At 59.0% G+C, this 16,777-nt stretch overlaps 1 protein-coding gene across 9 annotated transcripts in view; it reads right to left on the bottom strand.

Annotated features, from left to right (window-relative positions):
* Positions 1-2,386: 2,386 nt before the first annotated feature.
* SPEG (striated muscle enriched protein kinase) overlaps positions 2,387-16,777 on the bottom strand; it is a 58,417-nt gene continuing 44,026 nt past the window's right edge. For 8 of the 9 annotated variants that reach the window (XM_069574616.1, XM_069574614.1, XM_069574613.1 and 5 more), the window contains 17 exons: positions 16,596-16,774; positions 16,042-16,068; positions 15,264-15,416; positions 15,048-15,090; positions 13,713-13,781; positions 11,468-13,469; positions 10,830-10,961; positions 7,673-7,789; positions 7,358-7,525; positions 7,137-7,259; positions 6,817-6,984; positions 6,074-6,689; positions 5,369-5,608; positions 5,065-5,288; positions 4,160-4,235; positions 3,819-3,968; positions 2,387-3,459 (listed from right to left, as the gene is read on the bottom strand). In XM_069574616.1, the coding sequence (XP_069430717.1) occupies positions 3,267-3,459; positions 3,819-3,968; positions 4,160-4,235; positions 5,065-5,288; positions 5,369-5,608; positions 6,074-6,689; positions 6,817-6,984; positions 7,137-7,259; positions 7,358-7,525; positions 7,673-7,789; positions 10,830-10,961; positions 11,468-13,469; positions 13,713-13,781; positions 15,048-15,090; positions 15,264-15,416; positions 16,042-16,068; positions 16,596-16,774 (4,680 nt within the window). In that variant the 3' untranslated portion in view covers positions 2,387-3,266. Of the gene's footprint in view, positions 3,460-3,818; positions 3,969-4,159; positions 4,236-5,064; positions 5,289-5,368; positions 5,609-6,073; positions 6,690-6,816; positions 6,985-7,136; positions 7,260-7,357; positions 7,526-7,672; positions 7,790-10,829; positions 10,962-11,467; positions 13,470-13,712; positions 13,782-15,047; positions 15,091-15,263; positions 15,417-16,041; positions 16,069-16,595; positions 16,775-16,777 lie in introns of those variants that run through there. The other variant, XM_069574621.1, reaches the window with a different exon arrangement.

Genomic DNA, 16,777 nt, shown 5'->3' with positions numbered 1-16,777 from the left:
CTGGGGAGCAGGAAACAAACAAAGAGTTCTAGGCTGACACAGATATTCTGAACTTCAGCCTTTTCCCTGTGTGAGAGTGTCTAGGCTGACCTGAAGATCTAGACTCGCTGTGAGGGCTCAACTTCACCCTGCTGGGTGACAGGCGGCATGCCCTTCCAAACGGCAGGGCCAGGGTGCCGGTAGGTGTTCAGCCCCAGGCCCAGGTTTTATACATGGCTCCCCTCCTTGCCTTCTTTGGCGTGGTTGACCCAAGCCCCCGGGGACCCCAGCCCCCATTCCCTGACCCACACAGTCTCCTTATTTAGCCTGAGGATGCCTGGGATGCTAGCTCAGCCACTGGGGCAGCCCCCAGGGGAAACCTGAGCAGCTCTGGGATGCACCACACGTCAGCACCTGGAGAGCTGGGCAGCTGGGCATGGCCCCATCCCCTTCCCAGAGCAGGCGCTATCAATCTCACTCCCAGGAGAACTAGGCACGCTTCAGGTCGACAGGAGACTCAGCTCCCTGCTGGGGCAGTTTACACTCAGGTCAGTCCCTGGAGAGAGAGACAACACATCTTCCTGGACACAGTCAGTTAAGGGGTGTGAGTGTTTGTGGAGGTGCCCTTGAATAAAGCCAGAGTGGTGATGGACTTCACTGTCCAGCTAGCCAATTATGAGAGGCCCACGTGGCAGTCAGGACCAATCTGGAAACACCATACTCCCCCCAACCCCAGGAGTCTAGGGTTGTCATTTCTACGCTGTGCCTCCTGGTGGTAAACAGATAAACCTAGAAGGGACCTTAAGGATTTTTGAGAACAGCAGCCCCTCCTGCCGCCCCATTCCCACACTCCCCTCCATGTGACATCGTAGGGTCTGGCTGGGCTACACTGTCCCTGGAGATTGGCACTGACTCTGACATTCTAGGTCTGCCCAAGCTCCCTCCCTGGGCATAAGCTGGTGTATAGGGGCATCAGACCACCAGGGATGAGGGGGCTAACTCCTCTGAGATTTGCCTGGAGTCCAGCCCACCCAGGCCAGAGCACTAGATAAACCTTGCTTCCCTTCACTGTAACTGCCTGCCCAGGTGTGGAGCGCTGTCAGCTTTTGATCAGAGCAGTTTTGACAAGGCTCTGCTGACATAAATTACCTTTGCTCCTCCGGGTTTGGAACAAGCAGTTCACATGCCATTTCCAATGGAGATGAGAGGGAAGCTCAAGATCAGAGGGGGGACGGGAGAAGAATTTTACCATTTATCAAGATATGAGTTCAGGCACCTCATTTTTATATGAAAACACTTGCAGTGTGTAGGGGATTAGAGACTCTCACAGGCAAACTGTATACCTTCATCGCTAAAATGGCAGGTGGGAAAGGTGGCTCTCTGGCCCCTTCCAGCTGGCCCTAATATCCTGTTATTTTATGATGATGGGGTTTGGCTCTTCCCTTGTGTCCTGAGAAGTCAGAGAGGCTGGGCTGGGCAAAAGGTGGTTTGGACTACAGCCACGGGAGCCTCAAACTTGATCAGCAACACACCAGCACCGGCTCAATGTGCTCATGGTGAAAGGCTTTATTCATTTTACATGGCCAAGAACAGAGTTTTCAGTCTGGGGAGGGACAGGGGGGCACAGTCCCTCTGGACACAGGACCTGGCTCCCCCTCCATCCACTTCAGGGCAGGGCAGCCCAGTTACAGGACCCAGTGACCCTTCTGTGGCACTTCAGGAGGGCAGCTAGAGTCAAGGCACCTTAGCACCCAGTGGATCCCTGGCTTGCCGTGGGAATAAGGGCCAGACTGAGTGTCCCTGGACCCCAGGGAAATCCTCAATGGCCCCATCGCAGCAGGCGTAGTGACAGCACTCACAGCTGCCCCGTGTGTGCTGATTGGTGCTCTGACACAGAGCGTGGGCTCATGAGCCTGTCCTGCTTTCCTCTACAGCTCTTTTCACCATCTCCTCTCACCAATCATCATGATGAAACCCCCTCTGCTCCAGGGGTCAGGACAAAGCTGCCCTGTCCCCTGAACAGAGTGAAGAAGGCTGAGCCAGGATGGGGGTGTGGGCTGGTCCCTTCCAGAGCCCAGGAAGGGCTCCCATTGTGATGGTGGAACATGTGAGAAGAGGTGGGGGCCACCCATATGGTTAGAGGCTGAGGGTGGGGATTCAGTGGTCCTGCCAGGATTTCAGAAACTTTAGAGGGAGAAACACACCCACATCTTTCCTCTCTCAAGGAATAAGGGACAGGTGAGGGGCCAGGAGGGTCAGGTGCAGGGGAGGAAGGTCCTAAGGTGCTAGGTGGTATACCTTGGTTCTCACTGGCCCAGAAAAGGCTGGAATGCCCCGTCCCAGTACCCTAGCATCATGTATGCGCTGTACCCCCCAGCCATCCCTCCCCATAGACCACACACATAGGTCCTGCTGCTTGTTGTTTTTATTTTCCTTGTGACAGACAGACAGACAGCTGCACAGACAGCTGGATGGCTGGAAGGGTGGGGTGGGGATGGTCAGGACAACATAGGCAAGAGGGATTGGATGGCAGGGAGACTTCATAAAAGTCAATAAATAAATAAATATGAATGAGAAGGAGGGTGAAGGCCACAGAGAGGCGGTGGGGACATCCTTGGGCCAGCGCAGAGGGCCCAGCGCTGCGTTCACCAGGATAGGAGGAAAGCGCTGCTGGCTTGAGACCCCGCCTCCAGCCTTCAGCCCTCCGCACTTCTCTTTCTGGGGAGGCTGGCTGCTGGCCACACGCCCCAACCTGAGTCCTCTCTCCTCTCCCTCTCCCCCATCGCTGCCCTCTCTCACCTACTGCCTCTGGCTCCCATACACTGTCTCCACGTCCTGTTCCTGCTTCAGTGACACTCCCAGCCCCTGGCCTGTAGACACCCTGGGCTTCCCCCCACTTTCCTCCTCTCCATTCATTCACACTCTCCTGGGTTGGCTCTCCCCCAGATGCTCTGTCTCCCTCCCCCAGAACTTCTGTAGTCTCCCCCTCCCTATGCCTCGGCTTCTTTTCCTCACTTGCCCATTCCCTCCTTGTCCCTCTTGACCTGATCCTGACCCCACCCAGCCTGGCCCATGGGTCTCCCGCTTTGGCTCCAGCTGGGTGGCATTGGCCGAAGCCCAGGGTCTCTGTCCCCACAGGTCCATGAGGTAATAGCCCGGCCGGATGTTGCTGCTGGTGGTGTCCGAAGCCCCCCCGGCCCACCCGGCTCCGCGGGGGCCCTGGAATGTCCCGGGGCGTCAGCGGCAACCCCGAGTCGAAGCCCGAGGCCGGGCTGTGGTCCGAGGCGCTAGGGGCTGCCTGGGTAAGAGCGGAGCAGCACCTTGTGGCGGGTGGCGGCCTCGGCCCTGCGGCGCCGCTGCTCGCCCAGGAACTCTTTGAGCCGGTTGGTGGTGAAGGTGAGCGTCTGGCGGCGCAGTTTCATCAGGTAGGCATCCTGCAGCCACGGGTGGGCCAGGCAGTCCTGCACGGAGGGCCGGCTCCTGCCAGGCCAAGCCAGGGACAGTGAGGCTGGAGGCATGGCTCCCAGAGCAGGACAGACTCCACCCTCCCAGAGACAGTACTCCCAATCCCGGATTCATCCCTAGGGAGTGAGTTTGGACAACTCTGGGACTCAGTTTCCCAGTCTCTGAAATGGGGACAATGATTCTGCCTGTGTCATAGGGCTGTTATGGGCTTTAAAAGGTGGCAGAACAGCCACTTAGGAAAAGTAGGAGTAGTAACTGTAATAATAGCAGCAGCAGCGTATTATTGGTGTGGGGTAGGAGTTGGGGGGCTTAGGTGTGGGCTGGGCCAGGGAAAAGGTCATGCTGGGAGGCTGGCAGGTGTGAGACCCACTCACCAGGGATGTACTGAGAGGACCTTTCGCAAGAAGAGGGTGGCACTCTGGGATGTGTTGGGGTACAGCTGGAAGGCATCAAAGCGGCCCCCCACAATGCGAGCTTCTGTTTCCTGGGGGTCTGGCTCATAGAATGGGGAGCGTCCACTGAGCCTGCAGAGGGGACAGTTCAGTTAACAGATGCAGACTGAGCGTCAACTCACAGGTCCAGGGGGACAGCAGTGTGGGGGTTTCTAGGGGCACAGCACTCGGGGACAAGGATACCTGGGTACTTGTGTGTGTACATGCATGTGTGGCTGGGGAGGTGGGGGTGCAGGCAGAGGGCGGGGCCCGGGGGCACTCACATGATGTAAGTGAGCACACCCGCTCCCCAGATGTCCGTGGCAGAGCCGATGGGGTCTCCCTTCACCATCTCAGGAGCTGACAGGAGACAAGAGGCCTTGGTGAGCCAGCTTCCGGGTGGCAAGGGAGCAGAGAGAGGCAGCGTGTGCCACTGGGGGCTTGGGAAGCAGGACGGTGCCCAGGTCACCAGACCACGGGTACAAACACAGCAGCAGGCCCCGGATACTGGTGGGCTGCGTGGCCCCTGGGGGAGACTTGGGGCACCTGAGGAATCATCCCAGGCACTGAATGTGTGTGTGTGGGGGGTCCCCAGAACTACAGAGGAGCTAAGAAGCAGATGATCACAAGCTCTCTCAGATCAGCTCCAAAGGTGGGCGCCCATTCACAAAGAGTGTGGCCAACACTAAGATTAAGAGCCTCTGAAGTCAGCCGGGCTGGCTCTAATCCCAGCCTGCCCCTTCTAGTGACAGGACCCTGAGCAACGTACTAAACCCATCTGGCTTTCCATCTCCTCTGTGAGCGTGGCTTGCACAGTTATTCTAGGGAATGGAGATGATGAACAGAGTATTTGGCAGGTAGCTAAATGGTAGCTAGTTTCCCTTATTTATATAAATTAATAATCAATTCTCCTGTCTTTATCACATCCTGGGTCTACCATGTACACTGATACTGAAAAACACCTCCCTACACCTCTGTTTCTTCTTCTGTAAAATAGGGGTACTACTATGCCAATCTCCAGGGCTACTGTAAAGAAAAATTGAAAAAAATCCATGGAAAGGACTTAATTCGCGGCTCACATATAGTAAGTACTCAATATATGCCACGTATGTGGGTGAAGTGGGGTGAGCCCTGGCTGCCGCCCCTTTGCCAGTACCACATTCCCCCTTGGATGGCATGGTGCCCTCACCCATGAACTCCAGTGTGCCTGTGCGGTGACCCAGGGGCCGCAGAGCCTGGGGGTTGTAGGGCTGGGCACTGCCAAAGTCCACGATCTTGAGGGCGTTGTCAGGGGCCAGCAGCAGGTTGTCTGGCTTGATGTCCAGGTGCAGCACGTGGCGGCCATGGAGGTAGTCCAGGCCTTGCAGCAGCTGCACCACATAGGTGGCCACGTCGTCCTCTGAATACCGGAATCTGGAGGGATGGGGGTGTCAGAGGATAGCCGAGCCCAGCTCCCCCCACCCCAGCTCCTTGCCCCCCAGATGCCCAGCTACCGGTCGCTGAGCCCACAGAGGAGTTCCCGGTTGCCGCAGCTCTCGGCGATGAGCACGAGGTAACGCGGGGTGATGTAGGCCTCGTGCAGGGCCATGAGCCGCTCGTGGTGCAGAGTCCTCAGCACCTCGTACTCCTGCAGGACCTGCCGCTTGCCCTCGGCCGCGTATGGCACAATCTTGGCCACGAATGTTCGCCCGGTGGCATTCTCCCGGCAGGCACGCACCACACCAAAGCGACCCCTATGCATTGGGGGGCATATCATAGGCTCAAAGGAGCGAAGGGGCACTTGTGCTGTGCCGGCTAAGCGGAGGGTAAGCAGGGACCTCTGGGAGCAAGGATGCTGTGGTTCCCAGGGTGGGCCCTGGAGTTCACTCCTGAGATCCTGGGTTTGAGTCCCAGCTCTGCTCTTCATTGACTCAGCACTTCAGGCATATCCTGTAACCTCCCCAACCCATCCATGGAATGGAATAATGCAGTGTCCCTCTCAGCTGTGAAAATTAAGATCACGAGGCCAAAGTGCTGGGCATGACGCCTGGCACAGAGAAAATCTGAACTGACTCATGCTAAGGACCCAGATCTCATCTTCCCAGGCACCCCCAACTCCCCAGGCAGGCTGGTCTTCTCTCTGAATCCCCATTGTTGCCGAAGCTCCATACACTCCCACCTCTGTCTTCCTTCCCTCCCCCAGCCCTGGTCCCACTTGCCTGGCCTTCTCCTCCAGGAAGGTGTAGGGTTTCTGAGGGGGGCCCTTTCGAAGAGTGGTGCCCTCTGGCCCAGGAGCCCTGGGGGGACCACCCCCAGGGGAGCCTACCACCTCCTTGGCTGGGCTGAGGCTCCGCACAGTCACTTTGGTGGGCTCAGGAGGGGGCTCGGGGGCTGGGGGCTCAGGGGCTGGTGGTGCAGACACAAAGGAGGTCACCATATACAGGGGCATTGAGGAAGAGGCTGTTTTTACTGCTTGAGGGGCAGAGGCTGGGGTGGGGGTCCCAGTGTCAGAGACAGAAGACGTGGGCTCACTTGGGGAGTCCTGGGCACTGGGTGGGGTAGGTTCTACTTGCTGGACAGCCTGCAGGCCCCGGTGCTTTCGTGGGGGGGTTTGGGGTGGTGGACCCACAGCCTTGAGGGAGGACAAGGCCTGGCTCGGGGGTGCTTGGGAAGATGAGGGGCCAAGAGGGGCTGCCTGGGAGCCTGGGGGAGCAGGAGCTGGGGAGGGGCTCAGTGGAGGGGCCAGTGAGGTAGGAGCGTCAGGAGGCGGGGCCCTGGCTGGCCCTGAGGTAACAGGGGCATCTCTGTGAGCAGCAGATGGCAGAGCTGAGGAATCTAAGTAGAGACAGAGAAAACCATCACCATGGTGTCTCGGGGGCAAAACCAGGTGCTCCAAGGAGGGGCTGGACCCAGGGCTCAGTGACCCTGCCCTCCCTGGCCACCCCCGCCCTGTCCCACTGACCTTGCACGCCCCTGACGAGGACTTTCTCAGAAGGGTTGCTGAAAGGCCCTTGCCCAGCACGGTTGGCACAGGCCACACGGAACCTCACAGTCATGCCGACTGGTAGGTGGGTCACGTTGTAGTAGCAGTCGGGGATGCCCGAGCTCACGAGGTGCCAGGAAGACTCCCCTACAGGCAGCATGGGGCAGGGGCTGAGGCCACAAAAAAGGTGGCCCAAGCTCCCAGTGCCATCTGTGAGGAGCTCAGGGAAGGTACTTGTCTCCCCAGCTTCTCCATCCTCCACCTGCCCCCCACCCCTGACCAGCCTGCCAGTCCCTCACCATCCACCCGCCGCTCCAGCGTGTATGTGCAAGGTGCCTTGCTGTCTCCCGGCTTCCAGAGCACCAGTGCTGTGTCCTGGTAGGTCTGGGGCACCTCGGGAGGAGCTAGCTTTCCTGGGGTACCTGGGAAGAGAAGTGGAGCCCCAGTGAGCCCCTGCACCCCATCGAGCCCTGTCCCACCACCTGCATCACTACCTCCTGGGTCCCTGCCCTGGACTCACGAGCCACAGCCACGGTACAGGAGCTGATGATGCTGCCCAGGACGTTGGTGGCAGAGCACTCGTAGAGCCCCGCATGCCGCTTGCCCACCCGGGGGATGCTCAGTAGCTGACGACCATCTTTGCAGGACACGATGATCACCGAGGGCTCTGACCGCAGGGACTGCTTGTCTGCGGGCAAAAGAGAAGGAGGGGCTGCAGAGTGAAGCAGCACACATGTCCTCTGGGCCCCTCAGCTGCCACTTCCCACTGAACATCCCCTGGCCGTGGGGCCACTTGCCTACCCCTCTCTCTCTGGGGGAGATATGATCGCCTCACCTTTCATCCAGGAGATGTGAGGTGCAGGGCAGGCTGCCGGTAGGCAGAGCAGGGTGGCTGCCTCTCCCTCCAGCAGCACCTGGTCCTTGAGTTTGATGTGGAAGACTGGGGGAAAGTCTGAAGCGAGAGCAAAGATGGTCAGGGGTCTGCAGGGACTCCGGCTCCCTCACCGCTGATGGAGGGGAGGTGGCATGTGAGAGCTAGCACTGCCTGCAGAGGGCAGAGTGAAAGGCCATTTCTTCCCAGGCAGATGGGGGAAGGAGAAGGTCTTGCCTTTGAGAATTTCCTTTGGGGTGAGCATCACTTTCCCAGGCACTTGCTGTGTGTAGAACTATTTTTCCTTTCACTGATTATTGAAGACATGTTGTAGTTGCTACCTCGTATGTTTGTAAGTCACTTTAAGCACAGCCTGGCACTAAATAAGTGCTCTACAAACACCTGGTTTTGTTCTATTTTTGTTTATTTGGCTATGCTGCACAGCATGCAAGATCTTAGTTCCCTGACCAGGGATTGAACTTGCGCCCCCTTGCAGTGGTAGCACAGAGTCTTAACCACTGGAACACCAGAGAAATCCCTATAAGCACTTGCTAAGTAAGATGAAAACAAATATTGAAAAGCGACAATGGTTAAGCTCCTGCAATACCCATTCATTCTGGGGTACCACAGGGCAAGCGACAGGAGCTGGTGACCTGGCCTGAGACTCCCAAGACCGAACATGTGTTCAGTCACAATGTGCAATTTCAAAAGACCGAAAGTCAAGGCAAACCTGGGGTAGACCCTGCAAGTGTGTCAGTCTCCCCCATCCCTTGTCCCCCCTAGGGTCTGGGGCACCTGTCCCAGACCTTCTACACCCTCGCGCATATTAGCTAAGTGAGAGCTTTTGAAATGGAAAGACAATATCTGCATGACCTTGGACCATATCTGTAAATTGAGGAAAATAATAACACCAAGCTCACAGAGTTGTCATGAGCATTCAAAGAGGCAAGTAAAGCGCTTAGCAGATGTCTAACATATAATAAACGTTCATAGATGCTAGCTTCTATTGTTGTGATTATTATCTCGTTAACATGCCCAGTGGAGAAGCCAGGCACAGACCCCCAAAGAGGCTGTTTCAGCAAAGCTGGCTTCCAGCAGGCTGGTGAATGGGCCCACGGCAGAGCTGCAGATGGCCACTGTCTTTGCTCCAGGTCTTTGCTAGCCTGTGGCTCATTAGTTCCCTGAGGATTTGCACTTCTGCTCCCTGGGAATGTCTTTTTAGAAAAGTCCCATCCTGGTCTGGTGATGGTAGTGGTGTGTGTGGTGGGGGGGAGGGGGGTGGATTTCTTTCATGTGGACTGAGAGGGAGATACACCTGGGAGCCCTGGCTCCTGTCTGTCTGCAGAACCAGCAGGGGGCTGGGTGTGGATGAGCTGGGAGAAGAGGATCTGCAGAAGAGGCTGACAGGACGTCAGCCTGCCCCTTTTCCCACTGTACCCCAGCATTCCCCTAGGAGGGCTCCCACACCCAGGTGCCATCAAGATGAAGGGAATATGGTTTTGTCAATGACCACCTTCAGATCAAGGGAGGATACTGGGTAGCAGGGAGAGAGGGAGCCAAGGAGAAGGAGAGATGAAAGGTGACCCTGGTCCAGCTCTGCCAGTCCCACTCCCGATCCTCCCAGGGGCCAGCCCGACTTGGGAAGGTGGGTGTGGGGCAGCCTTCTTCCCGAGGGGAGGGGGCAGAGGATGAAGCAAGGAGACATGGCCTCGGCAAGAAACCAGCTGCACAAGCAACATGGAATCGGGAGGGGGGGCCCAGGTGGGAAGGGATCAACTGTCCCCAGGCCTCAGGCTGGCTTCTCTCTCTATGCAACCCCCTACCCCTCCTTCACTGCCCCTGCCCCCACTGGCTGGCCTCCCTCCCTCCCTCTTCCCTCACTACAGCCCCCTCCACCCACTGCCTAGGGTGAGATGCCCAGACCCCCCCTCCCCGCCCCAGCCAAGGACGGACGAGGTCACATGTTCAGTCACGAGACCTGCTGAGGTGCATCTGGAACAGTTCTGAGTAGTTTTATCGGAAACTGGAGAAGAGATCTGTGACTGATAAAGGCCCTGCATGTAGCCTGGTGTGGTGGGCCTGCTCCTCTCTGCAGGTTGGTCTGGAAACCCTGGCCTCCTGAACTTCTGCCATCCATGGGTAATGCTCCCCACTTTCAAGGGGAGGACTGAGGTAACCCAGGGGGGGAAATACCTCCCCCTCTGTAGCCCCAGGACACGTGGTCAGAGAGATAGACCAGGGCATATCCCAGGTGTTGCTCCTCCCAGCAAAGAGCCTCGGAGGTGGCTTGTCTGTGTGCAGAGCTTTTGGTGGGGGCAGAGTGGATAGGGAGGGGTGATCGGGTGTTTGGGGCTATAGAGAAATGGAAGGTTGAAGGCACAATCCAGACTGTGGGCCTCTAGGCTGGGAGAGAAAGAGAGTCTTTGGGAGCACGTTCACAGGCTTCCCAGATGGCTCATGGGGTAAAGAATCTGCCTGCTAATGCAGGAGACTCAAGAGACGAGGGTTTGATCCCTGGGTCAGGAAGATCCCCTGGAGCGGGAAATGGCAACCCACCCCAGTATTCATGCCTGGAAAATTCCGTGGACAGAGGAACCTGGCGGGCTATAACCATGGGGTTGCAGAGTCGCATGCTAATGAGAACTCACACAACAATCCTGTATACACACAGCACCAGGGGGCGTTGAAGGGCAGGGAGTCTGATCCTGAGCTCCATCAGAACCAGAGCCAGGGACAGAGACCTTCTGGGGGGCGGGGAGAGGGGGGACTCTGGGTGCAGAGGGTCATACAGTCCAACTTACTACCAGCTCTGTGACTTGGACAAGCTATTAGCATAGCTAAGCCTCTGTTCCCTCACCTGTAAAATGGGCAGATGACAAGCCTAGCTCCAAAGCAACATGTGAGGGGTGAGTGAGGCAATGCTTGTCAAGTGCTAAAGCACACTTGGTGTTGCTAATTAACGGCAGCTGAAGCAATTATGATGATTGTTGTTCTTTCCTGACTCCAGGCCCTCTCCACCACTGCCAGGGCTGCTCCACGCTACAACTTGTAGCCAAGTTGTACCCAGCTATAACTTCTCTGGGGCTTGCAGCAGGCTACTCACCCAGCAGGCCTGGATTACCTGACTCACTGCGCACATACTGGTGACCCAAATCCTCCTGGACACTACCAGAGAGGTTTGGCTGTGACAGCCCCTTGTCCTTCCGCAGCCGAGAGAGGCCCCAGCGCAGGCGGCTTCGACTTTCTGCAGGAGCTGTGAAGAATCAAGCCTGTGAGCACTTGCCTGGCCACTACCAGGGAAGAGAGACTTCTAGCCCCGACCCTTCACTGGTGGTTCAGTCGGTAAAGAATCTGCCTGAAATGCAGGAAACCCAGGGTTCAATCCCTGGGTGTTGGAAAGAGCCTCTGGAGAAGGGCATGGCAACCCACTCCAGTATTCTTGCTTGGAGAATTCCATGAACAAATGAGCCTGGCAGGCCACAGTCCATAGGGCCACAAAGAGTCACAAAGACTCGAAGCGACTAACACACAGCCTTGACACTGGCCGGCTCCTGCAACAGTCTATCCTTCAGCCTTCCGCTGCCCTAGTCCTGCCAGTTCTGTCCTGGGGGCCTCCAGAAATGTCTCCGCTTCTTTGCGCTGGGAGTCCATGACCCTCTCATTCTCCCCGCACCTGACGTATCAGCCCCGCCCCTGCGAGATCCCACCACACCTGTTTACACTTTCACCCTCCACTCGCCCCCTGGGGCCCCTTCTCACCCGAGGAGCCCGACGTAGCGCTGGCCTCGGAGCCCAGGGACTCTGCGGAAGGCGTGGCGGCGCCGGCTTGGGCCGCTAGCTGGTTTTGCGCGAGACCCAGGCGCCGCAGACTCTCGCCCTCGGATGTGGCCCTGCGCAGCCGGCCGAACAGCGGCGTGCTGCGGCCCGACGCGCCCCCCGAGTCCTCGCTGCTGCCGCTGCGCTGCAACCGGCTCGACAACCGCTCCAGCGTAGAGCTGAGCCTCCGGCGCACCGTCAGCACCGGGGAGCCCCGAGCCGAGCTGCCGCCCTCCGAGCTCTCGCCGTCCCCTCCGCGGGGCTCCCAGGCGGGGTGGCGCTGCGCGGGCGGGGTCCGCCGCAGACGCTGGGACAGCGACAGCGAGAGGCGGCGCACGAGGCCCGGCTCCCCGACCGCCCTGAGGTCCTGAACGGAGCGCGAGCGCTCGGACCGTCGCACCAGCTCCAGCGGCGTGCCCGCCGGGCTGGGCCTGTAGATGCCGTCCTCCTCCTCAGCCCCCCGGAAGGGGCCGCGCTCCTCCGACCGCGAGCGGCTCAGCAGCCGCAGCCCCCGCGACAGGGGCGACTCCCGGCTGCGCTTGAACTTGGCCTCGAACACCGCCTCCGACTCCAGGTTCTCGATGCTGCTGCTGAGACTGCTCCCTGGCCTGCGGGGCACCGCGGGGACCCGGGCTTTTTCGGCTGGCCCTGGGGTTGCTCCAGCTCCCGGGAGCAGGCGCTTCTCGGAGGCTCCCGGAGGTGGGGAGGCCACCCTAGAGAACACAGCCGGGTGGGCCTTGGGCTCCAACCCAGATGCTGGAGACCGAGATGCAGGAGATACGACTGCGCCCTGCGGGGGGCCTTGCGCCTGGCCTGGCAGCTGGAGCGACTGCATGATCTGCGCGTACGGAGTGAGCGGAGCCGCTAGGGTTTGCAGAGCTGTCGGGGGCTGTGTGGGCTTGGGGGCCCGAGCTGGTTCTGGCGTGGATTCTGGGGCCTTCTCTCGGGCAGGTTGTGGTGCTGGAGGCTGTGCAGCCTCACTGGGGGCGCCCACAGGAGGTTCTGACGCCTTAGGGGCGCTGGGCTTGGCTGCACTGGGCCGCACGGGGCTAGGTGGTTGGGCCTCGCTGAGGGCGGACAAGGAGGGAGACTCCTGCAGCTTGCGGGCCCCCAGCCGGGCCACAGGGATCTCGAGGGGTGCCCCAGCTCGGCGGTGCCGGCCACGGGGCTCTGCCTCACCCTGCGAGAAGCTGCTGCTCTTCTGCAGGCCCCGAGCCTCAGGTGGGTGCTGGTAGTGGGGTGCTGCCTCGCTGGAGGCCGCCCGCGCAAGCCGGGGGTCCCGAGCCCGGCCCCCCAGGCTCTCCAGCAGGGGGCCCCTGAGGCCGCTGACCTTGCCATCATCGGGGCCACCCCTCAGCAGCCGCTGGCGCAGGGCCTGCAGCCTCTGGGCATACTCGCCCTCGCCCAGGCCTCCTCGGGTCAGGCGGGTGGCCCCCGGGCTGGGGCTTCGGCGCTGCGGCAGCTCGACGGACGCTGCCTTGTGCAGGCCCCGGCCCGGTTCCCTCGGCCCGGCCCGGGGCAGGGCGCTCTCAGCCGAGCTGCCCCTGCGGAGCTCTCCCCGCCGGGGGCTGGGCCCGGACGGGGACTCCTGGCCTGGGGAGGGGAGTTCCTGAGGGCTGGGGGCCTCCTGGTCCTGAGAGGGGGCCTTTCCTTGTTCCTGCCAGTCCATGGGGGTGGGCGCCCCAGCCTCCGGGGCCCCGAGGGCCTCATCCTCGGTGGGAATGTCGGTGAGGGACACCCGGGAGCCCGAAAACTCAGGCTGCAGAGGTCGGGGCACAGAAGGCAGCTCCTCCAGCTCTTCCTCTTCAGAGTCGGACGATGATGACAGCCCTCCACTGGGGGGTGGTCTTCGGGGCACAGCCACCCACACCCGCTCTGGGGGTGCCCGCAGCAGCTCCGGGATAGGGCGCAGCACCAGGTGGCACTTGTAGCTGATCTGGGAGCGCTGGAGACAGGGTACCAGAGTCAGACCTGAGGGCCCTTCAGGGCCAAACTGACCCACTCAGGCCCACCTTATCCTCAGGGGAGAAGGCCTAACGCAGGCAGACGTGGCAGCCGAGAGAATTAAAAAGTGTATGAAGATAGATGTGCAGAAGTGAGAGCATCTGACAGAAAAGGCAGTGTTAGAGAGAGCAAGCTGTAGAATGTTGAAGATGAAGGCAGAGAGGTGGGGCCCAGACAAGTTTACCTGCCACCTCCTCCGGGAGAGGAATAGCTTTAGGTGATCCGTGCTCACCTCTGCACCCTTTGCCTGTGCCTGTAAACCAAGAAAGAGGGCCTGAGGCAAAGTCCTCCGTCAACCCTAACGCTCCGGCTTCAGCAGTGCAGAGATAATGTCCAGAGGAGGGGACAGCAGATACAGCAGCATTGAGTCTGGGCTCCTCAGGCTCCCTTCCCAGGGGGGTCTGTCACAAGAACTCCCACCGTCAAGGTGCCCACGTGTGGACAAATTCCCTGAAGCTAAATGGAGAGGTTTCCCACATGGTGCTAGTGGTAAAGAACACGCCTGCCAACGCAGAAGACATTAGAGATGTGGGTTCGATCCCTGGCTCAGGAAGATCCCCTGGAGGAAGACACAGCAACCCACTCCAGTATTCTTGTTTGGAGAACCCCATGGACAGAGGAGCCTGGTGGGCTACAGGCCATAGCATTGCAGAGAGGCGGGCATGACTGAAGCGACTGAGCACACGTCCAAGTAGAGAGAGAGGACATCAGTGGCTCCCAGACTCCAGACCTTACACCAGGGCTCGAGGCCCTACCACGGCACACTGGCTGCCCTGGGAGGCCTGTGCTCAGGCCTCTCACTTGAAACCTGCTCCCCAGTTTACCAGCTGCCTTCCTAAAGAGCCAGAGCCCCAGACATCTGCAGCCTTGGTGGGCCAGACCTCAGATGCCCTCCTCAGCCACCCACTCAGGCTGTCCTTTTGAGAGCTCATTTCTAATCTGAGAGACCAGGCTTGTATTCCAAGCACACACACCAGAATGACCTCAGCCTTCTGTGGACCCAGCACAGTTCTCCATGAACAGTCTGCTTGTACTGGGTCATTTGCTGAAGCCCTCCCTCTGCCTGGTGCTACGCCCTGCGGTGCTGGGGTTTGAAGATGAGTGAGAACTCTGCCCACAGGGAGCTCAAAACCAAGAGGACAAACCAGACAGGCCACCCCCCAACCACAGTATGCAGGACTAGGGCAGGAGAGAGGTGAGCCCCAGGAGTGAGGAGGCCCAGGGCTGATCTCAAGAGCTAAGGAGAACTCTCATGAGTATCCCTAGGATGTCAGGGGAGGGGGCAGGTCAGACCTGTGCCTTGCAGTCTGTGATACTCCAATTTGAGCCTGTTTCCTTATCAGCCAAAGGGGAGTGATAATACCTTCCTTTGTAGAGCTATTGTGAGGCTAACAGATTATACGTAAATAAAATGCACATCATGGTTACTGCACACAGGAGGGACTCAATAAATGGAGCTGCTAATAATGTTCTCTCTCCTTCAACCTCTTCTACCACCGTTTTGGAAGACAAGACTCACTTTAAACCAAGGATGTTCGAGGGTCTCCTCTGCAGTAGGCCTCCTGTAAAGGAAGGAGTATTAAAAAGGTATTTGGCATTCATTCATTAAATGTTTGGGAAAATGGGGCCACTAAGGAGTTGGGGGACTGACTGACTGCAGGCAAAGGTTTGGGCTGGAATAGGGGTGGCGTGGGGGAACTCTGCAGCGGGGAGGCACCTTGGGCCTCATACTCACAGCCGGTCCCGCACCAGCACTTTGATGAGGAAGCCCCGGGCCTCCCTGCTCAGGCTCAGGAACGTGGTCTCCTCAAAGGCCACGTTGTAGTTTCGGATGTTCATCAATGTCGTCCGATCGTTTTCCCCAACGAACGGGGAGATTCCGGTCAGGCTGCATGGGTGGAGAGGGCCGCAGTGAGGGTGGGGCACCAGGGGCTGAGAGGAGAGAGTAGGAAGCCAGCAAGAGCACAGGGCTGGGGATGTGAGTGGGCGCTGGGTGAATCTGGGCAGAACCTTGCAGATTCTTGCCCATCCTGCCCCTACTCGGGCCCCTGATGGCAGCACTGCCTTGAGCCCTGGGCAGCCAGACCCCTGCCCTCGGCCTGTGCTCTAGCAGACCTGTGCCAGCCCTCCCCCAGCTGCGGCCTGTCCCTGCAGTGAGGTGTCTGTGCTCATGGGATATGTCCCCGCAGTCCAGCCCTTCCCTTTCTAGCCCATCTTCTGGACTAGTCCCCTGTCTAAATGGCACTGAGTCAGCACTGGCCTTCCCAAGCATACTGCCAGTGTGTCCGACCGCTGTGGAGGCACATGGCGGTGGACAAAGCTTGGACACGCAGGCAGGGTGTCCACGTTTATGCTCGTGAGGCCCCTTCTAGTGTAGGAAGCAGCCAGGGCATGGTAGAGAAGGGGCAGGCTGCAGCCCTCAAATGTTCTGTTGCCCCAGGCTCTGCCAACGGTTGGGCCTGCTATGAGAAACCGTTAGGAGACGGGGTTCCTGAGAGCAAAGGGGTTCTTACCAGAGGAAGGCGACGACACCCACAGGCCTGTGGGGAAAGGAGAGTGAGCAGGTAAGAGGGCAGCCCTACTCCACCAGAAGTGAGCAATCCTCTCGCTACTGCTGATCTACTGAGGCAGGGTCCTCCCTATGAACACTGCCATGGACAAACAGGCACAGGGTCGCCTCCTTTGGGGAAGACCCTGAATCCAGAGGTCATGATGTGCCTGGAGGACTCAAGGATCGTGGCAAGGCTGGCCTAGGAAGTCTGGAGGAATCTGGGGACCAAGAGACTGTGCCTGCTTCACTTGGCGGGGGGAGGCAAGGTGGCTGTAGGCGGGGAGGTGTGGCACCCAGGACTAGGGCTGAGGCCTTGAGTGGCTGGGTTGGCCCTGAGGGAGGAGAGGGAGGTAGTAACAAGGGCAGGAGATCCGTGAGCAAGGTCAGCAGCTGACTATCAGAGAAGGCAGGCATTCGGGCTTAGTAAAGCTCCTCTCTGCCCCTGAGTGAGTCCTCAGCATGGCATGGGGGGAAGCTGCCCCGGCCCACCCCAGCAGCTCAGCATGCCAACATTACCAGATGTCAGTGACTCCAGACACAGGGGTCTGGTTGACAATCTCGGGTGCTACGAACTCCGGTGTGCCGTACTGGCAATACTGGGGCTCTCCTGGTGTCAGCTCCTGAGCATTCCCAAAGTCACAGATCCTCACCTGCTCCTCGCCCTCAACACCATCCCACACCAGCAGGTTCTCGGGCTG

Source organism: Ovis canadensis, chromosome 2 (genome assembly GCF_042477335.2).
Source record: "Ovis canadensis isolate MfBH-ARS-UI-01 breed Bighorn chromosome 2, ARS-UI_OviCan_v2, whole genome shotgun sequence".
In the NCBI taxonomy this organism is placed as follows: domain Eukaryota; kingdom Metazoa; phylum Chordata; class Mammalia; order Artiodactyla; family Bovidae; genus Ovis; species Ovis canadensis.
The sequence above is the reverse complement of the archived record's forward strand: the minus strand, read 5'-3'. Positions and strand labels throughout refer to the sequence as shown.